The sequence below is a fragment of the Anser brachyrhynchus genome (genome assembly GCF_964034855.1).
Source record: "Anser brachyrhynchus genome assembly, chromosome: 3".
Taxonomy (NCBI): domain Eukaryota; kingdom Metazoa; phylum Chordata; class Aves; order Anseriformes; family Anatidae; genus Anser; species Anser brachyrhynchus.
In genome coordinates this window covers 43,536,418-43,554,769 of record NC_137696.1, presented here as the reverse complement: position 1 = coordinate 43,554,769, position 18,352 = coordinate 43,536,418, and the positions used below count along the sequence as shown (strand labels likewise).

The 18,352-nt window shown below is 38.3% G+C and overlaps 1 protein-coding gene across 7 annotated transcripts in view; it reads right to left on the bottom strand.

Annotated features, from left to right (window-relative positions):
- Positions 1–18,352, bottom strand: part of RGS7 (regulator of G protein signaling 7) — a 279,466-nt gene that overhangs the window by 253,598 nt on the left and 7,516 nt on the right. For 3 of the 7 annotated variants that reach the window (XM_080585130.1, XM_080585131.1, XM_080585141.1), the window contains exon 2: positions 11,367–11,474. In XM_080585130.1, the coding sequence (XP_080441256.1) occupies positions 11,367–11,474 (108 nt within the window). Of the gene's footprint in view, positions 1–11,366; positions 11,475–12,469; positions 13,316–18,352 lie in introns of those variants that run through there. The other 4 variants (XR_013948508.1, XM_080585139.1, XM_080585132.1 and 1 more) reach the window with 4 other exon arrangements.

The following is an 18,352-nucleotide window of genomic DNA, read 5'->3' as shown; positions in this document are numbered from 1 at the left end:
TTAATTATTTGACTAGGACGCCAACGTCGACACCCAGCTTGGAAGACGCTATTTATGAGACCAGTATTCCTTTCTTCCTCAACATAAACCCTCTCAGCATCACTGTGGGATGTTTGTTCACTACCCAGGGAGAAGAGCACCACCTAGTGAATCTCAGCACTATTTCCAGAAACACCTGCAGATTCAACACCTGCAGATTCGTGCTGGCCTCGTTTGACCCTGTTTATCTTCACCAGACCAATTGATGGTATGACTCGAAGATAAACACATTGCAAGTGATAAAATGAAGTAATGCTAAATATTTTTCCTTCAGTGCCTCACTTGCAGCATTTTCTCCTTGAACTTATTCCATGTCTTTCAATATTGCCGAGAGCGACCAAGAATAAGCCCCATAAAATAACCTAGTTAAATAAACCATTTCACATGAGAAAAAATGGTATAATTCCTATTTATTCCTATTTGAAGGGAGAGCAAGAATTGTAGTTCCTCAATGCTTTTTTTTTTTTTTTTAAAAAAAAAGGATGGATGGCAAGTCAAAGGTATTTAAAATTTATACACTGTTGTGTGCTAATACCCTTTCAGATAACAGAGTGACATCTCAGCATCTGTGGTTATCTTTATTTTACATAATAAAGATCAGTGACTTGGAAAGAAAGGTAGAAGCTTCAGAAGCATACGTACATTTTTATACCTTTATAACATTTTCATAGCTTAAAATAAGAGCTTCTGAACAATGGAATAGAGAATTAGAAAGGACAGGTAAGTCTGGTGGTCTTGCAGTCAAAGGTATGCCTCAATTTCCAGAGAGAAAAGAAGCATATAAGAATCCCAGAGACAATAGCATTGGCTATGGCCTGCCTGATCAACTGCGTACTTAAGTTTCTGTTAATAAGTTAACGTGGTGACAGTTACGGATGCGTCACTGCAGATAAATACAAATGAAACTAAATAAACAGATAGAACATCTCCACAGTTTTTGTCAATATATATATCAAAATGAGACAAAAATGCTACCTCAATATGAGAGCACCACATGTTTAATGAACAATTGAATATGCACTTAAACAACCAAAAGTAGTTCTAACACAAGTGGAGTTGATGGCAAAGGGAAAGCAAGATCAGCAACATTTTCTTCCATAATAAATGAAAGAAAGTTGTTCAGGTCACAAATATCTGTAGAACAGAACAGTTGCCTAAACTTTGAAAAATTCCAGTATTTAAAGGGGGCCTACAGGAAACACCGGGAAAGACTCTTCATCTGGGAGTGTAGTGACAAGACAAAGGGTAATAGTTTTAAACAAAAAGAGTAGATTTAGATTAGACGTTAGGAGGAAATTCTTTACTATGAGGGTGGTGAGGCACTGGAACAGGTTGCCCAGAGAACCTGTGGGTGCTCCATCCCTGGAAGTGTTCAAGGCCATGTTGGATGGGGCTTTGGGCAACCTTGTCTGCTGGGAGGTGTCGCTGCCCGTGGCAGGGGGTTGGAAACAGGTGATCTTTAAGGTCCCTTCCAACCTAAACCATTCTATGATTCCATTATGATTTTCCTATAGCAAAGGTACCATTCTCTTACTACATTTTTGGTGGGTTTGTTTTGTTTTAAGACATGAATGTCACTTGAAGAAACGAGTGCAGATAAAGCACTACAATATTTATTCCTGTTTCATACAAGCCAAAGGCATTTCTCTTCTCTTTAGGAAAAGAAATTAATGCATTAGCACTATGCGTATTTGTATAGTTCTTCTCCTCTGATGGAGGCTGGTGTCCACTCCAGACTACAGGGGCCAGAATCTCATTTTCTGTTCCCCCCTCCCCCACTCCTTTCATTCAGGTAATGTGATGATACCCTAGAGTTATAGACATGATTTGTGAAAAGGTACTAAAAATCTTTAGCTCCTAGTGACTTGAATGAGATTTGTGGTTGCTTAGTAACTCTGAAAAAAAGCTGAGACATCTGAAATCTAGTAATACTGTGAGCAGCTGGGTAGAACTCTTGTTCTTTAGTGTGTTCTATCTGGCTAAAGGAGAATTCCTACAATCACAGTACATTACCACATTCCAGGTAGTACTTTGTACAGAGTACCTTATATTTATCAAAGTAAATGGTTAATCTTTATAGAATTTGATTGAGTTTAATTATACTGTGTATCATCTATTTTACAGATGACACAGCTAAAAAAAACTATTCCAGCCATAGAGAAATCTTAGCATAGCCCTGTACGATAGCATTATTCATACACTAAGTTTTACATTCGCTACTAAGAAGCCATCCTGTTTCACAATTTCAATTTTGTTCTTCAGATCACACTTATATGCCTATATCACTAAACATGCCAACAGCGAGGACTTTGTGGTACACATGCAAAATGTCCCATATGCACTCCATAAAGACTGAAGCATACAACACAATGAGAGTTCTTGTAAAAATATCTACCTCAAGGTTGTTTGGTTTTTTGTTTTGTTTTGATTAAGCTTTACCATTTTTCTTTTTGATACAGATTTTGTATCAAATGTAATTGTATAGCTCCCACTGATATATATTCACTGCCATGAATCTACACCTGAGGGCAGAATCTAGCTCACAGATTTATACCTCTTACAGTCTGGAGTTCAGAGAAGTGTAGGTGTTAAGAGACCCTAATATGTCTTTCTTTTAAAAAGCATTCAGTAAATTGCTTATTCATCCTGATATAAAAGTAGATCAGAAAAAACTGTGTTTCTCCACCAGAATTTAGGGCATTTTTAAATAACATCTATTCAAAATACTTCAGTACTGCAAACAGAATCTCAAAGACAGAAATTCAGACTTATTTTAGCGGCACTGCATATACAAGAGGAATGAATCATATAGACAAATACATGCAGTTCATTTTTACAACGTGGTAGGAAAGGTACAATACTGCTATATCATATATATGACATACTGTCAAAGACCATTATATATTCATGTACCTCTAAAACAAGCTTTCTGTTCATGTATATGCAAATATGACTCAATAAAAGCGGGTTTGGCTGCTGTAATATTCCCTCCAAAATAATTTCCATGCATGTTGAAAGCCTTTTTGTTTAAATGCAACTTGTTATTTAATCAATAAAAAACATGCACAAAAACATAACTGTCACAAAAGCAACATGCCAGTAAGATTCCTGACCTCACAAGACCACATCACAAGAACTGGCCCACCCCACTGTCACAGTTTGTCTCACAGCAGCAGGACTCTGCATTGCTCTGAGGATATTTATAATCACTAATCTCTTTGTCAGATTAGACTACTGAAATACTACTGAAAACAATCACAGATTGCAGCAGCAGTGTTGCAGAAGAATTAATATTTTCAAATTTCCCATTTTACCTGAAATGCACTTCTCAGGAGTATCCTTTCATAAATTTGTCAGAAGAATTATGGGAAAATGACAACTTTTTTTTTCCCCACCAACTGCCATGGATAGATTTCTATCTGGCTGGTCCTTGGGATCTCTTCAACACTTGCTTAAGGTTTTTTACAATGAAATCACCACATTTTTTGTATGAACGCAACATGATAAATCCTTAGACATCACCCTAAAAAGGATTTTTGATATGAATGACACCGTGGATCTAATACACTTCAGATTCCATTCAGTGGTTATCAAAGATGTCCCTGAGTAGAAATAGCAAAATAATTGTAAAATATTTGAAAAATAGGCAACTGAGTTATACATCTTTTTCATTGCAGATGTGTAAAATATACATTATGGTGTCATTTCTCCAGTTCTTAATTCATCAACAGTAAACTTTTAACCTGAAGTATCTTTGAGGGAAAAGCGGGTAAAAACAGAGCAACGCCCTGTTCACTTCCACGGACAAAGCAGTTTCACTGAAGCTCAGCCGACAAAGCTGTCTTCTCAGAGATGGACAGAGCATTACAAATAAATTGAAGGAAACTCATAGCAGCATCTGACAAAGGAAGCTTTCAAACAGACACACGCACAAAAAACAGGCCCCAGTTGTATGAGGATAAATAATACAGAGATTATAAACTGGCTACCACAGTAGGGTATCACATAAACTAGGCACAGACTGGTTTAGGCTTAGGGAAGATGAGCAAGACCACAACGAAAAAAAAGAAAAAAGGTATGATGGAACTACTCAAAGAATAACTGAATGCTCATGATATGGACCAACTCCTTATTTTGGGGAGTTCAGTGAAAATCCAAAAGGAAAATAATCTGAAGTCTGCTCCCATAAGCAAGAAAAAGTATAGTTAGTTCTGGACTCCCACCATTTAAAAACTATTTGGGTTTTAATTGAAATACATACTTGAACATTTTTTTTCCTTATTATATAAACCAATTTTTGAACAATTTAACAGACTGCAATATACAGATGTTTAAATTCTGCAGTTTGAGTTCCTCTCCCCTATGTTTTTTTCGGTTTTGTTTCTTAATGCCAAGCTTCCATCCCTGTCAGTGAATACGTTTGTATGTTACCTAGTAAAAGCTTCACTGGCAGTTATGATGGCTTTATGAGGTGCTTCTATTCCTGTTCCTACAGCTCAGTTTCTTGGCCAGCTTGCTTTCCTGCACAAACCCCAATTAACTCTCCCACTCCAGATGAAGCTACAGTTCTCAGACAGTTCAGCTCCAAGGACTAATGTTTGGCTTACCAGGCAACGTTATTCCTGCCATATATATTCCAGTTATTCTTATAACCGACATGTACTCTTATAACCAGCTCAACCTCTTTATCTCCAACTTTTTTTTTATAGCTCATGGAAATCAAAGCCAAAATCAAAATTCCCAGCTGATCCCTTTGTTGTGGAAAATTGTAGGTGTTGTTTCCTACTTTTTCTTCACTGTAGCATCATCTGAAAGTTTCATTTGAAGATTTTTACTGAAGTAGTTCAGTCTCCTCCAACTACTATCCCCACTCTCAAAATTTTCTCCCCTCATTCATTTGCCTAAGGTTTACATTACCACTATTAAAATCCAGACTTTCCTTGCCTTGATCAAAATCCACAGAAGTTATCCTCCCACATTACCAACTCCTTCCCCCTACTGCTGCAATTCATTAAATAGTAATAATAATGGAATGTATTGAAGCCAGTCCAGGCAGTATTTTGCAAGCTTGGCCCTGATGGCTCCTTTCTCTGTAGAAAATACCTTGTTCTACTTCATCAAAAAGGGACTTCCAGCTTTTCCAGTGCTGTGACATATGTCAGCTTACCCATTGGTAACACAGACAATAATTATATGCAACTCTTTTGTAATTTTTTTAAGATATAGTTGAAAACTAACTACATTCACACACTGTATTTTAATAGATCTGCAGTCTTAACCCTTCCCACCACTTTGCATGAAAAGTTTTATAGCATGAAAGCACCAGATATATTCTGCTGATGACATTATTCTGTTTCTTCTAGGTTCCACCAGGGATTTAGACTGTAGATGGTCTTCATAAACCAAGTTTCTTCTGTTTCAGCAGCTTTTACAGATTGATCTGAAGAAGCTGCTGTGGTGTTTCCTATACTTAAAACTACAAATAAACTTCAATTATTTGTTATTGCTGAATTGGAAAAATAGCCATATTTTAACAAGTTTTATTTACATGCACATTTTTTAATGCAGTCTTATTCATATCAGCTTTGGTGGGAATCTTTCAAATATCATCATCTGATACAGGTTACTACTAGAAAATCCTGCACTCCACAAACCATGTTGAAAGTCTGAAGTAAAAGAAAACAAAATACAAGAACTCCAAAACAAACAACTTCTGACTTCATATTGCACGTCACTATCAATAGCATCATTGTTTCCATAGTTACAAATGTAGACTGCTTCAAAGCAAAAACGGAGAGAAACTAAAAATGACAATGCACAATCAAAACAGGCACATACAGTTTTCAGATGGCACGTGGGATGGAGAAAGGAAGTAACATGGTGGCACAGAATTCTGTGGTGTTTTTGTATTTGACAGTAATGCTAGTGATCTGAGCACATCAAGCTTAGAACAACAATAAGAAGCAGTAAACCTCTCACTGTGAAATCACTTGATACATTTCTACACCTAGTGGAAGGAAGAGGAGAATAGAAAGAAAGAAAAATATCAGCAGGAATCACTAAAACAAACACACAGGGCAGGTGCACCTCTCACATCTGCAGATCTAGCCACCTGCTGACTCCAGTAGACGGTTTTTTAATCAAGTTTCTTTGGGTTGCATTTTCAGTGGTTCTGTATAGTTGCAAGACAGTCAAATCCTTTATACTGCTCTTATCATAAATGATGCCAAAGCATATATTCTCTACCTAGTGTTGACAATAACCATTCCAGAAGTGGATACAGCATAAAAAAGAACAACTGCACAGCAGGTAGATACAACACAAACTAAGTAAGAAGGGGTGAGAGCATACAGCAAAACATAGGCACTCCACAGAATCTAGCAACTATTCTGTCCTTCAGTATTAAGTTCCTGCCCCCTAACTATCACCTCACTTACTTTAACAGCAACCAGCTACTCCAGAACTATGAACAACATCCTCATGATGTTCATGCTGGAGAGGGAGGAAAATTCTGTTCACATCTTACAGTTAGAATTCCCAAGGCCCATAATTGTGGATTGATCTCAGTCAATTCTATACATAGGAGTGTCAGAATAAGACCAAGAACAGCATTCACACCTTGCACAAACTGCAACAGCACCATCATTCTGCTCTGAAGAAGAAACATCATATTGTACAGGTTTACTGTAATTTAATTCCCAAAAACATAAATTCAGGTACCACCCTGGCATTTGCATGTACAATGGAGTAACAAACTCTGCAGTTTTCGGTGGGAGCAAGATGCACAAATAGGTTGTGACAGTGTATTCAGAAATGCATAATATCAAACTAATTCTTCTCTTATCTGAGTGAGCAACAGCACTTAGAACAGTGCCACCTACTACACCCTCCCTTACCCTCACAGGCTCTATGGAATAGAGTTACCTGATGTTTTTTTCCAACAATCTTTTTTAAGTGAACACTACATAAAAGCCACATGAGAACACAGTATTATATGCACTCAACACTGAAAGTCACCTCTGGTACAAGCAGAGGTTAGAAGAATGGTTATTGGAAGATGGTGCCCCACTGTTTTCTAATGCTCTTTTATAATATTTTTTTAACGTATCACACCTGGGAGTCATAGCTTCTACAAATAATATCAGAAAATGGTAAACTAAGAACTAGCTTGAGATTATAAATTCAGCCTTTTCTATACATGGGTACTGGTGTATATGACCTTCAACAATTGACACAAGAACAGAACAAACATTTCACTCGCTTTATTACAGCAATGAAAGCCCCAACTGTTAGCAATTCTAATCAGCTTTGGAAAAAGGTATTTTAACATTCGGGGCAGTGAGGAAGATGGAGAATCAAAGCCTCAGTCACAAGAATATTACTATTCAGACTAGGTTAATCTTACTGTTACAAAATAAGACTATCATCTCTCAAATGAAGCTAGTTCAGACAGCAATACAATAACCATTAAACTTCTAATCCTTGCAGCATATGCTTGACTGAAAAAGTAAACAAAGAACAGACCATAAAGATAAACAAAGGTTTGGAAGGACCAGCAGGAGGTCTAAAATGGAAGTTCTTCAAAGACAGCTCTTTCTTTTTGAATCATTTGTGCCACACACCGGATAAAACAGGATAAGTTCGGCTCTGAAACTAGGGGAAACTACACAATACATAGACCTTATATTACATCTCAAGCATCTTCTTTAAGACCTAACTTCTAGCAGTAAACTAGCGTTAAAGAAATCCAAGATTTCTGTATGAGCAAAAGGTAAGGTTTCTAGTGTCTTATGTCTTCTAATTGCTGACTGAAATGAATTCTGTTGGAGAGGAAGTAAAAGCAGGATTTTTTTTTTTTTTTATATTTTTCATGTTTGCCTAAGGCTACTGACAGAAAAATTCAGGAATTTTTCCAAGGTATGTCAGTACCAATGATGTGCCGCATGTCATTACTTTATAATTAGGCTGATAGCCAAAAGGAATAATGCAACTGACATTCTATTAAAATAAAAAGCATTCCCCAAGGCATAAAACCACTGACACACAAGCATCTTAAGAGGCAGCATAAAAATGATAGAAGGAACTATTCATTCATGTTACTACCCTTTCCATCACGGATTCAAATAAGTCATTTTAGAGTCATGTATGCATGGAATATTGAAGTAAAATATTCTACAGTTCGTTTGTTTTTTTCCCCAAATTTTTCATATCTGAAAGCAATATGCAATAAAACTCTGTGAATACAAGCTACTATAAGAAGAATATGGTATCTACACTCAGTATTACTTTATACTGCATTTCGATAGTCCTTCTTCAACCCCTCAGATGAGTAACTAAACACAAACCAAAGATCAAAAAAAAAGAAAAAGAAAAACTTTCATGTCAAGAGTTCGCAATTTAAAGAGCAATACTGACACTATAATGATTCAAGCTTTAAATATTCAATTTGTAAACTCCAGAACTTCATTCTCTAAAGAACGCCCTTTATATTTCCTGCAAAATGCTCCTGACATAATCAGGATTTAGGAAACCCAGGGCTGAAAGTCCTCATAGTTTAGAATATATTTAGTTCAGATTGTCTGGAAGTTATACTAGCAAGAATTATCAGGTTACGTAATTACAGTTTTATAGACAAAGTCATTGTCTTCACATAGCATGGCCAAATTTTAGTTCTTACTATCACAAGAAAAGGTGTCCCACCTATTCCTTGCAGGCACATATATCAGAAAATGTATGCTACTCCATGTGTTGACATTGTATAAACTACTGAAAAAAAAGTATTCCAGCAGTGTTATTCAAATTACAAGACTTCAAATTCATTTTCCTTCTGAAGCCAGCCAATTGCACTTTTACTTTTTTTTTCCCTAATAACTATTAATATTTTTTTCCAGTTGGCCAAAAAAGAGTCCTTCATGAAGCTGGCAGATCAAGCTCTTTGTTCACTCTGCACAACACTTTCATTTCCAACACAATGACAGACAGAAGTATTGTGTTTTCAAATGTATTACAAGGAATCCTGTGATTTAGTTGTTGCTATTAAAGAATGATATTCAGAGACAATATATTCTGAAATGAAACGATTTCTACTTAACTATCCTTCTCTTATGTTCTAGGCATAGAAATTATAACACATTTGACTACAACCAATAACTTACTGTAGAAAAAGGTAGGGGATTTTTTAAAAAAGTTTTTATTTTGTCACCTATTCCTTGAATATTGCCAAAGGGAAGACTATTCTTAGTTTTCTCTCTACTCTAACAATCTTAAATGACCCTTTTGATTCACCGTGCTACAAAAATGCTATTACATGCCATATCTATTTTTATAATGTAGAAGATCAGTGGTTTGGGAAGTTTAATACTTGATGCACCACTTGCACTTTAACGATAACAAGAGAAGGACCATTGCTATACTAGAAGACAAACCAATACTATCCTCATACCTTTGATTTACAGAGAACTGAAAATGTATTCGATGCTGAACATGTAACCGAGGTTTTATGTCCTATTCCCACTCCCCATTTTCAAATTTTCCCTGCATCACCAGGATTCTTGTCACCTGCTTCAGAAGTTTCCTTTGAATCTGGAGGCTGCTCAGGGGCAATGTTAAATTGTGGCATGAGGTCACACTAAATATAATAGATCACAAGCTTGGACAGCTACTGAGACAGACACCACGGGAGAAGACAGTTTCTCTGTGTTTGTCCTCTGTGTACTAAGTAAGCAGAGAAAAGACTTCTTTCTCAGCATAGAGTACATGACAAATATGGAAAGATTCTGTCCAGAAAGATCAAAACCCTATGAAAGCTTATATTATAATATAAGCTTTGGTACATTGCTTTTAATGTATGCAGAACATCTTTACATATAAATTCATGCACACGATTTCATTATGAATCACACTTGTGATGTCAATTGTAAGGTAACCCTGTATTTTTCTAGATGTGCAATCTTACAGAGACGTATAACTACGGTTAAATTCATAAATTCATTCACTTTTAAAAAAATCTAATTTTTCAAAAGAGCAAATACCACTAGAACCCATTGAAATCAGCAATGTATTCGAAAATAGGAAAGAAAAATAAACCATGTATCCATCTTAATTTTAAGACTATTTTATAATTTCTGGGAAAAGATAACTTGCTGTTGATACCTCATTTCACCTCAAAGACTAAACTGTGTATATATTGGATATTTTGTTACAGTTAACTTACAAAAAGAAAAGTCAGTGCCTCTAAAAAATATTGATTTTTCCACCTGATAAAAACAATGACAAGTTAGAAAGCACTGCATTCTAGGAATAAACAAGTAGTTATGTAATTATGTATTTCAGTGTGCAAGAGCAGCTATTTTTCTCCATTATTAGAAATTGCTATTCTCTCTTGAAAAATGCAATTAAAGATTTATGAAAATAAACACAATTGCGAAGTTTAAAATAAAAAAATAGTGTATCAACCATTTCAAAATCCCCAAGCATCTACTGTCACATAAATGAAAGCATAGTAGTTAAATAACCCCCACTCCTGGAGTTCAGTGTCTGGAAATTTGTATATTGATGTTATTAGAATAACTACTTTAGAAATCCTTCCCAGAGAGGATCCCTGGAGTGTATGTTTGTTTCGTTGTGTTTTTTTTGTTTCGTTTCAGTTTCTTTTGTTTTTAAGTTCTAATGATTGCAGATAAGTAATATCTTTAATCAGTTTTCTCCTCATATAAGTTAATGGTTCTGACTTTCCTACACTTTAAGAATCTTTGCCCAGAGAGAGCAATGCAAAATAATATATTATGTAGTTAATATTTTGCTTTAAAATATATGAATTCATTTTACTAATAGGTTTTACAAGTGAACGCTTGAACTCAAAACATCTTCCGGTCTCTGGCACATCACCACCACCACATATCATATGTTTCTACGCATAAAGTGAATTAAATATATCAAGTATTTCGAATCAAAGCCAACTGATCCTGAACATGACGCAAAGCTGACACACACATGTATGTTTTACCATTCAAAACAACAAATCCAGTCACTTCATAACATAGGAGTCACTAGCAGTACCTGGAAGATAGATCTACTTTTCACATGCCATTTGATCTGCATTAGGCAGCATAAATGTCAACAGATAAAAAAAGACTCCAAGTCCATGTCAGGTAATTGTATTCAGAAATCATTCTGCTTCATTCACAGCAAAGCACAGCAGTAGCTTCTATTCAGTACAGTGGAGAGAAACAGTAAAAATGATGGCCTCACTTGCTAGGCAAAAGAGTTCAGGACGTCACCATTTCCTGAAGTACCTTCCTCAGCTTTCGAAAAACATAAAGGCTTACCTTTCTGTACACCAGCATGTTTGGGGATTCATCAGCCACCCCGTTGCTGCTTTGCCCGTAATTATTTCCTTGTGCCATGTCCCACAGATTTGATCTGCTTTTGTTGTGCTGTAAAAGGTAAAAGTGGTCTCATTAAGCCACTGCCTCCGGTCTCCTTCCTTTCTTGATGATTAACGGACCTGATTTTTTTTACCAACACATTATCAGAATCAGTGGATGCCCTTAACTCCAACAGATATTTCCACCAAAGTAAAGCAGTTAATTCACCTTTTACTGTCATTACTCTCTTTTGCCTGTAAGTAATGAATGTAATATGTTAATCTAATTTAGCCCGTAATGAATTGTCACTCCGAATAGCTCCCTGACACACCACCAGCCACCATATCATGTGGGTGCCTCCTCTCAAAGCCCTCCTCCCTCCTCTACACAGCTTCAGTGACGGGTGTTCTGCACCTAAGACCACGGTTTAGGGGGCACTGACTGGGGCCATGACTGCATGTGCAGCGCTGCCCTTTCCTCACTGTTTGGGCCAAAGCAACTTTCACAGCACACAAACACACAAAAAGCCACCCACCCACTTTCAACTTCTCCGCAATTCACCATGTAATGTACCGGGGGAGGGAAGCAGGTCACGGGGAGGATTGGGGGGGGGGGGGGGCGGGATAAGAAAGAAGGCAAAAAGCCTTCCCGGTTGCTTTCACCTACTTTCCTCGCACTTCACCACAAGCCACCGGATCGGCCGCCAGCCCCGTATCCTGCCCTCCCTCCCTCCCTCCCCCCGGCCACACGGGAGCTGCACCAAGGCAGCGCTCTGGCTTTGCACGCAGGTGTGAGAACGTGCTCCATCTACAGACCGCGCCGGCGGCCGCAGGGAGCCCGGCGGGCTCAGCCCTACCCCAAGCACCCCCCTCCGAAGCCCTCCCCGCCGCCCGGGCGCAGCAAATGGCCGGCGGCGGCGCGTTCAGCACCGCGGAGAGCGGCGGGTGCTGGCTCAGCACCGCGGGCAGCGGCGGCCCCGCGGAGAGCGGCGGCGGCTCGCTCGGCACCGCGGACAGCGGCGGCCCCGCGCTCGGCACCGCGGACAGCGGCCGCGCTCGCCTCACCTGGCGGGCCAAGGTCACTCCTGCGGCTCCGGGCGCGCCCCGCGCGGGCGGCGTCAGCCGGCAGCGGGCGGGGGGACGCGGCGGCGCTCGCTCATCACACGCGGGCACACACACACACACACACACACACACACACACACACACACAGGCGCTCACACGCACACACTCACGCACACGCAGCCGGGGCTGCGGCTCGCTCTCTCTCTCGGCTCTGCCGGAGCGGCGGCAGCGCAGCGCCCGCCCCGCAGTGGAGCGGCCGTCACGTGGGGGACGGGCACGTCAAAGGTGCTGCTGCTGCTGCTGCTGCCTCCGCCGCCGCCTCCGCCTCGCCTCGCCTCGCCGAAAGCGGCGGCCAAGGAACTGCAGCTGCTGCAGAGCTGGCAGCGGCCCCTGGAAATGAGATTAGGCAGCGCCGGAGGGCTGGGCAGGAAGAGAAATGTGGGCTAATGGGATGGGGAAGGAAGGAGGGAAGGTGGTGCGCGAGGCGCTAGGCGACACCTGCTCCCCAGTATCTCCTTCCTGCACCTTCACCGGCAGCAGCAGGGTGATCGGCTCTGCCTGATCCTCGGCCCTGTGCTGGGCACCCCTTCGTTCTTGCTGAAAAAATCCGTGGGGAGCTCGTGCCTCGTTGGCACTGCAGACCGCCGAGTAGCAGGAGACAGCAAGTCTGTGCCAACCTGATGGGAAGGAGCCCTGAGGACACCTCAGGACATCCTCAGGGCTATTTTACTATGTCCAGTTTGTCCATCGTTTGCAAAGGCATATAGAGTTGACCATGATAAAATTAAAAATAAGGTCTGCAGGTCATATTTTTCCACATCACACGGATAAGAATGCTTTTGTTTTCCAAGTGCTGAAACACCCTGTACGCAACATCCACAAGAACAGAAGATACTTAAGTGGTTAGCTTTGGGATATTCCCATTTGAAAGCATCTTGTCTGGAAACAGTAACTCAAATTTCAAGGATGATCTTGGAAAAAAATAAATCTACTGTGCACTGCACCTTGTGGAGCGTGCACTTGTGGAATCCCACAATACACAGAGATTTCTATACATACTGTCATCCTCAGTCTTTCTACCTTCCTCACATCCCAAAGAGACTCAAATCAACAATATCCTGTTAGAAGTTAGCTATTAGTAACTACTGATAACTAATCTTAACTACTCTTTCGAGTTTTACAGATGCCTTCAAGTCCTTAAAAAGAGAAAGTGACAAATTAGCTAAGGCATTGATAGTGAGCCACATTGTTCAGTACAAAACAAAGAAGATTTGGACTTCTTGGGAAGTGGAAGAAAGGAAGATATATTTAATAATGGTCCTATAACGAGCACTGAAGTAAAGACAGCTGACCTCAAACATGAATTGGAATGGTCTTCATGGAGAGTAGAAGTAAAAGATGAAGTGACCCAACAGAGAATAAGAATCAATAACACAGCTCAGTGGGATATACTGGGTAGGAAAGGAGCTCTGTAGCAGACAGCATATGTCTAGACTTTTCCACAGAAGAATAATTTAGTATGTCACAAGAGAAAGCCACTGAGGAAAATGGTTTGCATTAGAGAGAAATTTGGATTTTTGAAATGGAAGAGAGATCAATACAAGTGAAAGAATTTGATAACAAAAGAGGAAAGTAAAGGAAAAGAATTACAGAGGGTGAAAAGAGTGGCAGAGAAAAATATGAAACTAAAGAATAAACAGAACTGGAAAAAGGCTCATTTCGCATTAAAAATCCTCTTGATGTACAGTAGCATCTTGAGGAACTTAAGCAATGAAACCTCAAAATTCTAATCTTCCAACAGACCCGTGATTAAGTCCAGTCCACTGTTGAGAAATGAATACCAACAATAGAGATCTCAATCTACAATTTTTCTAGCCATCACATACATGTCCCAAGTGAGCAGTGTTGTAGTAGTTCAGATACCACAGATTTGACTGCGTAAGACAGATAGGTGTACTTGATGTCAAGGGAGAAGTCTTCCAAAATCTGTTTAAAAAGTTGAATAGCAGTAAACTCATTCTTATTTATCAGACTGTTGTCCAAATTTCTGAGAGTAAAAATGGGAACTGCATAAAATATGCTTCAAATGCAATTTTACCATAAAAGAGGGGAAAAATCACTAAAAATATTGATTTACACATACTCCTTCCATTTGCTCTGCCAGCCAACATTTAGTAAAGAATTTGTGTTAAAGGGGATTAAAAAATTCGAACATTAGCAGGTTTCCAATAAAGTCACATGCTTGTTTTCTTACTCTGCCTCATCTTACTACCAATCCAAGTGAAAAAAAATACAGAAAACAAAACTTTTGTATTGCAATTCTTGGACAACATACACAAATTTGTTTACAATGTGTCTTTAATCCACCTAATTCCTATAAGCCATTCAGCTAGTAGATTTTGGCAGGAGTTATGAGTCTTTGAAAAACTCCCCAACAAAGCTGACTAAATCTAGGCAACAACATTTCCAAGCTTTTACTATCTGAGAACCTCTTCAAAAAATAAAGGCAGAGGTATGCTCAACTGAGTTAGAGTTTTGGCGATTCTGCCTCCAATCTTGCTTTTGCTTTAAACACACTGATTAATTTCACAAAGAAAAATAAATATTATACTAGTTGGGTGGGGTTTATATGTTTTCTTTGAAACAAACAAATTTCATTACCATAAGTTATATTCTAAAGATAAATCATTCAAGTATGTAGACAGAGCAGCAGTCTGGATCTGCAGAAGTCAATATACATTTGTCCACTAATATCAAAAGGAAATATATTTCACATACAGTATTTAATCTTGTCCTTGGAACCAAAGGAGTAACACAGTCATCACTGTTACGTATCTCATAACTACAGACTAGCTACACTGAAGCACACCAAAAAAAGTTTTCAATTTCACCAACATGTCCACTGCCAAAATGAAAAAGAAGCTCTAACCTTTGAAAGGGCAAAACAGAAGAGAAAGACAAATAATCCAACAGATTTTATTTACATATTTAAGTCACCATTTTGTGGTGAAACAGACTCTGGAATGGATAGCTTCATAAATGCAAGTCAAAAGAAATTAATTTATTTTCAAAATACCTAACTGGATAATCTCATTCTAACACAGTTGGACGTACTTGCTCAATAAAAGGCTTTAATTCATAAATTACTTACACATCTTCTCATGTTGGAAGTCATCACTTATCTCATCCACAGCTAGCATTAGCATCTCCAGAAAGCATGGTCTGCCAGAAGAGGAATGTCCTCTTTCAAAATGCAAAGCAAAACTACTCATTAATAAAACAAAGATGATAGGAAAGGCTGCCAAGGGGCAGCTTTATCTAACAAGGCAATAAAGTACACATGATTTAGCAAGGTGGTAACTACATTTTCTGTGTTTAGTTGGCATTGTCAATAAAACTCAAGTATTCTAGTAACGTTATATGCAGATGGTACACATAACACAGCTATTTTTAAGTCAGAATATTATGTCAGGACATCATCTATCTGGATATGAAGGAGATCAGGATTTTTTTCTGTCTGTCCTACAGATCTGTAACATTATGGCAGCACGCTGCCCATATCCGTTATCTCTCGTCTTATACCTAGACTGAATGTTCCTTGGAGTAAAGACTTGCTGTGCAACCTCTTAGAACAGCATGATCTTGTTCTATGACCAAGACTTTAAAACATTACTACATTATAAGCAATCATATTCAAACTTACAAAAATAATGCAAACCTTCTAGACAGCTAGGCTCTAAACACTAAATATGGACATGAGGTGTTACTGTGCTACCTTCAAGTTGCAAACCCAGATTTTCTTTTTCTGCTAGCCCAGATAAGCATGGAGATGGCCCTTCTACTTTAATTGAACAGACATTTGTGATTCTACAAAACTGCAAGTCTTTCAGTGCCACGCTCTGAATTGATAGCTAGAGATCCCAGACTGAATCCTCAGCCTGATTTGAACAGCTGCTCCTTCGTGAATGAATTGCAATCAATCCATTTAATGCAGGTCATCAAATGTCCTTCAGATGATTACAAGTTACAGTATATATTTGCTAGAAATGTACCTTGGGTTGATTGATTTACAAACTATTATTTCTTTCATGTCTTTTTTTTTTTTTCCAATACCTATGCATCTGTTTTGTCACCCACCTGCCAACTCTATTGAAAGGTTAACTACCTTTATCAATTTATGATGCTAAAGATAAAATCGTATGTCATCTGTTTTATAGGGCAAGAGGTCAAGACAACAAAAAGAGGACTTTTTAAACGGAAAAAGGAGAAAATAACTAAACAGCACTCTAGATTTAATGAGAAAAAAATAGGACTGATAAACTAACAACAAAGAATGCTAGAGTTATGGACAGGCATAATTTCACATGACTAGGAAACTATTAGAAATAAGGAAAGCCCACAATTCCATTTTTTTTTAAGTATTGTGTATATATATATACACCACGTATATCACACATAGTAAGATTTACATATATATGAAACTTAAATGCAACTAACTTCATATCCTACTGAAGATGTCGACTACCACTGTCATAGATAACCACAGCTACATAGAATTTTATATCAATATGGTGTCTACCACAGACATCCATGGAAATTCAACTGCTTACACAGTCAAAGCAGATCAATGTCAAGTAGATGTAGTCTTCACAATTAAACCAGTTTTAGATACATCCAAAAGAGGGCAGTCTTTCTCAAAGAGAAACAGGTTACATTAGGTATCTGATATACAAGAAATATGCATCAACATTAGTTTTCTTTCCAGACAAATAACTATTACAATCAGCTATACACCCTCATTTCCTCGAAAAGTGAGTGTTTACTGAAACGTGAAATATTACAGTATACTCCTTAAAAATTTCCTGGAACTCTCAAGATCAATTACTCTTAAGTCTAAATCACTAACTTGAGAAATCAGTTAAATATGTAGTAATACAGCTAATCTTCCTGAAAATAAATAAATAAATATATATATATATATATTTATTCAAGTTTGGGTCTTATGTTACCAGCATCCTCTCTCACTCAAGCAAGGTTCAAAATCCTGGTCTCCCAAGTCCCAAAACAGCTCTTGGAGAGGCTTTTTCATTTTTCAATCAAGACATTATTGACAGGATGAACCTAGAGTGTGGAAAATAAGATATCTGATCTATGCTTCAGCCAAAATATTTTAAATAAGGGTCTGTTGCTCTCAACATCTCATTACTTGCTGCTTATGACATTCTCCAGGGAGGAAAAAAATATATATATTTACAGGTTAATATAGAAATCTTCAGAAATGTTGCATGCCTCACAAAGCAGCACCCTAACTACTGAGCTACTTTATATGAAGTAAGAAAAGAAAACAGTGAATGTGATCTTGTAAGTTTAGCTATAATTCTTTTAGCCTGAGCTATTAGCTTAATTCAACCTGACATTAGTTTCAGGTTTAAAGAAAAAGATACTCTTTTGGATCTGGTTTGGGGTTTTGTTTGTTCTTGTGGCTAAAACAATAACAAAACTCCATCAAACCAAGTAATTAGCTCTCTCCCTTTACTCCTCAAGGGAATCTCTCAAGCCTGATTCACAGGGCTGTGTTTGCCCAGATCAGAATAGAGTAAGCCCCTTATTAAGGATTAATTAGGAATAAGTCACAGATTTAGAATCCTTTAGCATGAAAGACTGGAGAAAGGAGGACTCAGAAACACTATATCAGGAGGGAAAAAGTGTACCATGTATGAGAATGCCATGGTTACAGACCAGAACAGCTTAATTGTTGAAAGGCATCATAAGAGAATTAAAAGGGGTCAGGGGTCACTGAGAACTGGCTGAAGGAATAATTCGTGTGGCTAAAAAAATGAGCTGCTAAATAAAAATAGTCCAGCAGAAGGAAGGGGTGAAAAA